An 8,400-nucleotide genomic window follows, 5' to 3' on the forward strand; every position below is an offset into this window, starting at 1 on the left:
AAGAAAAAGTTTTATCAGTTGTGTTATTCTTAACCAATATGTTGTTTGATTTACATACTTGATTTTGAGCTTTATTTTTGAAATGGTAGACTACAACATAGATAGACAGCTACTTGTTTTTTCTCAACAGTTTAATTATTCTCTAAAATTTATAAATGTTACTATATGCAATTATATTCATTTGTTTTTTGCCACTGTATAATATTCCATTATCACAACATACCAAAATTTTTCTATTCATTTTGAAAATATCTGGGTTATTTCAAGGCTTGTATGTTTTCATTTAATTTTTTTCTTTCATAATTGAGATTTTATTCAATCAGTACATAGCCATTATGGATAATTTGTAAACAAGTCCTAATGTAAGTTTTCTAAAGTATTATTCCATTCTTTTCTAAAAGTAATTCTAGTGACTTTCCAACTTAAAGCTAGAGGCAAAGTTTCCTTAAGAAAATATATCAGGCACTAGTAACTTCAAATATTGATAAACTGTTAGGTTTAAAGCCCCACTAATTAATAATTTAGTATCATAATGCTATACTTCAAAATTTCCAAACTTTAACAAAACTTTAACAATTCTGATATATGGAGAGCCAAAATTAGACAGCAGTTTTCTTTAGGAGCAATTCTATTTTTTTAAAGCAAGAACATGGAGATAAGCATTAAGTAATTTAAAATATTAAGATACATTAGTGGATAATTGTGACTCCTAATGGCCATTTTGTTAAATTCGTAAGATACAAAAACTGCCCTCCCTAGCAGCCAATACAGTTAACACCCAAGACAGTCAAATCCTCTCTTATATTGACATCTTCACATTTTAGATTGTACAGAAAAATTACAAGCACATCATTTCTTTTTTTAAAGAAAGTACATACAGCAGGTGTGCACGCGCACACACGCACACTTGCATGTGCACACACACAACTTTCTTCTAAAATATGTGTTTTTAGAACTATTTTTAAAATCTTTTTTTTACAACATAGGTAATAAAAATATTTATCCAGATTATAATAAAGAAGATACAGGACCCATAAGACTTGGTAACTATATTAATCAGATTTCATTTTTTTTCTCTCCTTAATTAGAGACTAGACCCTCCTCAGTTTTAGTTTCTCTACTTTCTGCAGGAAAGTTGGCTTTAGTTTCTTAGATGGCCATTTCAGCCTATTTGCCTTTTGCTCCCCATTTTCCTTTGCAATTTTTTGGCTGAAGATTGATCCTTTCTTCCTCCCTTTCTGGCTTAGTTTCAATTTTTGTAGGAAGTGGTTAGGAACCTTGCCAAAGTATTCAAGAGCTCCTCCTTAACTCTCCCTTAGCTGAAGTGATCATCATCATGAGTTTCCTGGCAGTGGTTTGTGGTGGGGAGCACAGATGCACTGTGTGACCTTTCACAAAGTCAGGTTGCATGGTTGCTGTATCTAAGTACCTCAGATAAGCCCAATTTATATATTCTTCATGTATAGTATTTTAAAATATAAACCACAAAATAGATAATCATTATTAATAAAGCTAATGACTGTTTAGTGCTGTGGTTTCAATGGTCTCTCCAAAACCCATGTTGAAACTTAATCCTCAATGTGGCAGTATTGAGAGATGGGGCCTGCACTCATGAAAAAAAATGTATCCATTAACAGATTAATGAGCTATCATGGGAGGGGATATGGTGGCTTTATAATAAAAGAGAGATCTAAGCTAGCACATTATCATGCTTAGTCCTCTTGCCATGTGATACCCTGTACTGCCTTGGAACTCTGAACTCTGAACTCTGTAGAGTCCCCACTGGAAAGAAGGCTTTCACCACATGCAGCCCCTCAACCTTGGACTTCCCAGCCTCCAGAATGGTAAGAAATAAATCCCTTTTCTTTATAAATTACCCAGTTTTAGGTATTCTGTTATAAACAAAAGAAACTGGACTCACACACTTAGATTTATCTAAATACCTATCCTTTTTAATCATCCTCACTTCTTGTATGTGAGACCTTCCTATTAGGGTCTTGTACCTTCCTCCTGAGATAATCTAATCCATTGCTGGCATGGACTTTTTCCATTTTTTAAATCTGTGAATGTTGTTATTCCAGTTTTTAACAGATCACTCTTCTGGGTACACAATTTTAGGTAGGAAGTTATTTTCCTTCAGTAATTTCATTACTGTTGCCTTCTAGCTTCCACTGTTGCTCTTGAGAAATGGCTGTTAGCTAACTGATTCTTTTGTACATGATGTCTTTTCTCTCTGGCTGCTTTTATGATCTTCTCCTTGTCCTAAGTTAATTGTAATTTAACTATTATGTGTCTAGTAGTTTTTAGATATCCTGCTTGGGATACACGGTGATTCCTGTATCTGTGGATTCAAGCTTTTCATCAGTTTTGCTAAATTCTCATTCTTAAAGTAGAATATTGCTTCTCTTCCATTCTATCTATTCATTCCTTCTGAGGCTATAAGATCTTCTCATTCTGTTCACCATATATCTTAACCTCTTCTTATATTTTTTAATCTCCTATCTCATTGCTGCATGCAGTAAGTCCTCATTTAACATCATTAACAGGTTCTTGGAAACTGCAACTTTAAGAAAAATGATGTACTGTATAATTAAACCAATTTTACCATTGGCTAATTGATATAAACAAAAGTACCTGTAGCATATAGTACATCATTTCACTTAAAGATGCAGTTTCTAAGAACCTATCCATGACACTGAGGAATTACTGTACTAGGCAGTTTCTTCAGTTTTTCTTTCCACTTCAATAATTTTATCTTTAACTGTATTTAATCTGCTGTTTAACCTAGCCATTGAGCTTTTTAAAGTGTTTTAGTGTTAAATTTAATAAATATACAAAAAAGAACATAAATATATAATTATATAGCAAATATACATGTACCATATTCCAAGTCAACAACACAAGTACCATAGAAATCTGTGTGCTCCTTCTTAAGTATACCTTTCTTCATCTTTCTAGAAATAAACATTTGCTAGACTTTTATGATAATTGTTTTAAATTTTGCCACCTATATATAAAAATTTAAACAATAGTTTGAACAAATTGTATTGATAGATTCTTTTGTGTCTTAGCTCTTTTGTGTCCTTGTGTTTTATTTAAGACTGACTAAAATTCTTGCTTGTAGTTCTGGTTTATTCATTTCCATTCCTGCATAGTCATATTTTAAGTACTCACTAGTCACAATTGTCTAGTGACTACCATATTGAAAAGTGCTGCTCCAACCAAAGGTTGGGGCAAAAGTAATTGTTTTGTTTTGTTTTTTTGTGGGGTTTTTTTGCCATTTAAAAGTAATGGCCAAAATCACAATTACTTTTGCACCAACCTATATATATAAGTAGGAGGTGAATTGCTGGGTCATAGGAAATGCATATATTTGACTTGAAAGGATAATGCCAAAATATTATTCAAAGGGATTGTACCCATTTACATTCCCACCAGCAATTTATGAGATCTTATCCATGGAATTTTAACTTCAACATTTCTATTTTTTAAATGTTTACTAGTTTCTTATGAAAGCTATAAATGAACAATTTGATAAAAAGGCACACAGGGGGAAATCTAGAAGGGTCCTGAGTGCAGGAGCTTCTGTCCCCATGGAGTTGGGGTAGGATTCTACTGGCACAGAGATGTGTTCACCAATTTGGAAGCTTCCCAACATTTCTATTTTTAAATTCTAAAATATCTCTTTAGGTTCTTTTTCAAGTCAGTCTTGTCATATTGTTACTCTCTTGGTACTTGCTCATTTCTGTGATTTCATCTTTTATATCTAAATTTTATACAGATTTGTTTTATACTGTAAATCTCTTATAATTCCAATATCTGAAATCATTAGACTCTTAATCTGTTTGTTGTTCTGCTGACTCTTACTTGTGGTTGCTTATTTATGTCTTTGGTGATTTTTTTAATAGTCTTCAATTTTTAATAATTAATTTCTAATAGTAAATATTTTACATATTTATTTGATCTGAGAGTAATAGTCCACCAAATGTCCTATTAACTTCTTATATTCTACTGTGGTCTTTTGGGGGTTGTAAGAGGATAAAAATCATGCGTATGGGATTGGAGTTGGCAAATATTAAAATAATTATTCATCCTCATTTGCATAGCAGTGAGTAAAAAATAAAATAAAAAGGGCAATAATTATTCATTTTGCTTTTTTATTTCTCTAAATGTCCTACCATAAACACATAATGCTTTTAAAACTATGAAATAATAAAGTAATCATGGAACCAGAATATTTGCCAAACACAAAATCAATTAGCAAAATTTTATTTGCGTTATGAAATAGGATTTTAGGTCAGTTCCTAAGAGGCTAGTTATTCAAAATTAAGGTGTCCCCTTCTCTATGCTTTCCTATTCCACACTGTGGATAACTCTACCAATGCAGAGGCTTAAAAGGAAATGATATCTCGAGACGACTTTTAACATATTGCTTCTGATAGAAGCTAGGGATTTCTACCCATCTGGGAGCACCTTAGCCCCGGTCCAGAATCCCTGGCTCAATGCTGGAATCCTGTCATCATTAGACATAACCATGTCTTGTTATTAAAATGTATATAGAGACATGACTTATGGGTAAGCATATTTAGGTATGGCATTTATACCTAAGGAAAGAAGCCCAAAATGCAGAGAAAATAGCAGGGTAAGGAGCACAGAATAAAAAAGAAAAAACTGTAACTGGGAGTTAATTACAAGGGTTGGAGATAAAAACAGACCTTCAGGCCTATTGTTGGTTACTTGGATAATTTCCCACTATGGCTATTCTCTGGGATCATAGCCTTTTACTTAGTCAAGCGTAAGACACAAGCAAGAATTTCCAGGCAGCTGTTTTCTCCAAGTGCTCGATCCTAGAGATTAGTACTGACCTAGAATTTAAGGTCCATCTTTGTCAACCCTCCCAGAACATCAGAAGTCTTCCATGGTTTTTGGCATCCTTTGGGGAATAATGGTCAAGTTACACAGTTTGAAATTAGAGGGGAAAAAAAAAAAAGGAAGAGGCGGGGGAAGGCAGGAGCAGATAGAACTGTATCAAACAGATGAGCAAATTTTTTGTTAATATTTCAGCGTTTGGGACAGCACTTGGGCCTGTGATTCCTCTGAAAGACTTTTCTGGAGGGTAAGGTTTTCCTTTGGAAAGGGTTGTTACCGCCTTTTATTCACTTATTTTAAAGGAAGACAATTCGATAACAAACTATTTCCGTGGGTGATTTTAGAGGTCAGTGCCGTTTACTGAAGACGTTTAAAACGTCACAGACAGCAGCCAACGCCCTTCCCCAATACCTGATATTCACTGAGGATTTCCTTCATCCTGCGGTTTGGCGTGGGTTTTGGAGGAGGAGTTTCAGAAAACGGTCAACATCAGCACAGTTAGGCCTTTATAAACAGGCTATCCAGAGTTCGACTCCTCCTCCTGCATGGCTAGTCTTGAGAGCCTCTTCCCGGGAAACACCCGGATGGAAACACCATCCAAGGCGAGTGAGCCGCAGAATCACCTAGGGGCGAGAGCGCCGGCGGCCCGCCAGCCGGTAACGCGCAGGCGCAGATAGGGGCGCGCGGAGAAGGGGTAGGTAAGCCTGGCTTGCCGCAGGCCTGGCAACCTGCTTCGCCAGCCCAGAAGGAGGGACTCGTTGGCCGGGAAATTGGACTCCGGGTTTTCTGTCTCACTCCACGCGCACAAATTGGACCCCAAGACACCTCACTCCTTTGCCACTTACCCACCCATTGTGGGACATACTCAGCACACCCATCTGACGGCTGCTCTTGCCCTGCCTGGCATTCTTTTCTGAGCTCTGCTTTCTGAGGAAGGCCTGCTCCCCCAACCCTTCCCCACTGCGGTTAATATCTTACAAACTTGACAGTGGAACGGGGGCCAAAGTGACCATTAATTTGCCGGGTAGGGTGGGAATCAGAATCCCGGTTTATCCGCTTCATAGCTGTGTAATCTTCAGGTTATTTAAACTTTCTAAGCTACTTTTTGAAACGTAAACACACATTGTAGAATGTTAATTTAGCAACCTCAAATCAGTCGTGTTTTCGTTATTTCCACTGCCTTAAGTCATAAAAGGGCTTCCTTACCTACATCCAGCCAATTGCAATGGCAATTCAGTTAGCAATTTTGGGTAGTATCTTCCCATACAATTCATCATATTCACCTCTGCCAGATTAAATTTCTTAAAAATAAGCTTAGTCATGACTTCCCATTCCCATCTCCAATTAATAATTATTGTAAAATGACTCACGCTGTCTTCCCAGACTACTATTCTACACATATTCCTTGCTGACTGTACCCATCTCCTGCACTTTCTGGCATTCATATCTTCACTTGTGGCCCTGTCTCCACTACACAGTTCCCCTTTCCACATTTCTGTTAAAATCCTACCCATCCTGCATGGCCAACTTAAATGCCATCTTCTTCAGGAAGCCGCTCCTGATTTTCCCAGTGTCCTCATTCTCTCTTCCAGACCTAAGCCTTTTGTTACGATACCTGACATATCTTGTATTGCAGTTGTGTACCTGTTATCCTTTCTACTCATCTTTTCCAATTATACATTTTAGGGTCCTTGAGGGAAAGAACCACGACTTTTTCATCTCTGTATCCCCACAAGTGCTTTCCAAAATATGAACTAAAAATAAGGGGAGGATTTAGAAAGCTTCTGGTCATTTTCATTTTGATTGAAACATTCAAAGAAAAGTTTGAGAGTGCGATGTTGAAATTGGTAGCTACAAATTAATTGTAAATGGAGAGCAAGGGGAAGGAAACTCATTTCTTAAACCCCTACTCAGTGCCTGCAATGTGACAGGTGCTTTCACTTATATTTGCTCACTTCACAATTCTGTGAGGTATCGTACCATTTACAGATGAGAAAACTGAGGCTCAATAGACTGACTTTGCTAATGTATCACAGCTTTGAGCGGCAAACCTAACATTTTGAACTCCCTTCTGTCTTACTTACTGAAAAAAGTAGAGAAATTAGTATTCCTACAAGGTGCTTTTCAAGAATCAAAGGGTTGTTACCCCCTCTTATTTTAAAGGAAGACAATTGGATAACAAACTATTTCAGTGGGTGGTTTGTAGTGGTACTGTTTACTGATGACGTTTAAAACATCACAGACAGCAGCCAACGCCCTTCCCAATACCTGATATTCACTGAGGATTTCCTTCATCCTCCGGTTTGGCGTTAATAAATGCCCTTCCTTAAAGTATGTTAAAGATAAGGTATTAATTATGGGGAATACGACATAATAGATAAAACAGATATACCATTTCTATCATTTAAGTACAACAGTACCTTGAATAAGGCATCCAGTGGACTAGAGATCAGCAGGCATTTTAATCTTAATATTTTACACTGATTTTTTTTTTTTGTATTTTGTTTTTGTTTTTTGAGACTGTCTCTCTATCCCACGCAGGAGTGCAGTGGTGTGATATCAACACACTGCGACCTCAGTCTCCCAGTAGCTGGGTTAATTATTGCATTTTTTCTAGAGACAGGGTTTCGCCTTGTTGGCCAGGCTGGTCTCCAGCTCCTGGTCTCAGGTGACCCACCTGCTTTGGCCTCCCAAAGTGCTGGGATTACCGGGATGAGTCACAGTGCTCAGTTTGATGTGCTTTTTAAAAATGACAACTCCAATTTTGTAGGCTGCATTTAAAAATACAGTAAGAATAAGGCTGGGCAAGGTGGCTCATGCCTGTAATCCCAATAATTTGGGAGGCGAAGGTGGGAGGATCACTTGAGGTCAGGAGTTCAAGACCAGCCTGGGCAACATAGTGAGACCCCCATCTCTACAAAATAACAATTCACTGGGTGTGTTGGTACCTGCCTGGGATTTCCAGCTACTTGGGAGGCTGAGGCAGGAAGACTGCTTGAGCCCAGGAGTTCAGGGCTGCAGTGAACTGTGGCTGCGCCACTGCACTCCAGCCTGGGAACTCTGACTCTTTAAAATAAAAATTTAAAAAGATGAGCATTTAACTACTGTATTGGCAGGTGGCTATGATGAGTCCATCACATACCATTTATATAATTCAATGTTCACACGACACAAGAATCTGTTTTGCAACAAAAGACAAAATAAGACATGGTCCTTGCTCTGAAGGCTTCCAATCTGAAAGGTAGTAAGACACAGGCAATGAAACTATAGGGCTATAAAACTATATTTAGAAAAAATTTTGCATGAAAATTTTCCAGGACTTTGGTGATAAGCAGTGAAATCAATGCCTTTAGTAGGTTTTGAAATGGTATATTAAAAAATGGTACTCATTTGGATACTGTAAGAAAATACTGATTTGGTTTCTGGGATATAATGGACAAATGATTCTCAACTCATGGCAAGAAGATTCCTCCCTGGGTATTAGAATAATCTGAGGTGGAACAAAGAGGCTATAAAGTTTCAGAACAAGGT

The 8,400-nt window shown here is 37.1% G+C and overlaps 1 protein-coding gene across 6 annotated transcripts in view; it reads right to left on the minus strand.

Annotated features, from left to right (window-relative positions):
- Positions 1 to 5,448, minus strand: part of LOC105493027 (coiled-coil domain containing 181) — a 69,180-nt gene extending 63,732 nt beyond the window's left edge. For 3 of the 6 annotated variants that reach the window (XM_071075293.1, XM_011760451.3, XM_011760450.3), the window contains exon 1: positions 5,281 to 5,448. In XM_071075293.1, coding sequence (XP_070931394.1) covers positions 5,281 to 5,307 — 27 coding nt within the window. In that variant the 5' untranslated portion in view covers positions 5,308 to 5,448. The remainder of the gene's footprint in view (positions 1 to 5,280) is intronic. The other 3 variants (XM_071075266.1, XM_071075252.1, XM_071075273.1) reach the window with 2 other exon arrangements.
- Between the last annotated feature and the right edge of the window lie 2,952 nt (positions 5,449 to 8,400).

This window comes from Macaca nemestrina, chromosome 1, assembly GCF_043159975.1.
Source record: "Macaca nemestrina isolate mMacNem1 chromosome 1, mMacNem.hap1, whole genome shotgun sequence".
NCBI lineage: Eukaryota > Metazoa > Chordata > Mammalia > Primates > Cercopithecidae > Macaca > Macaca nemestrina.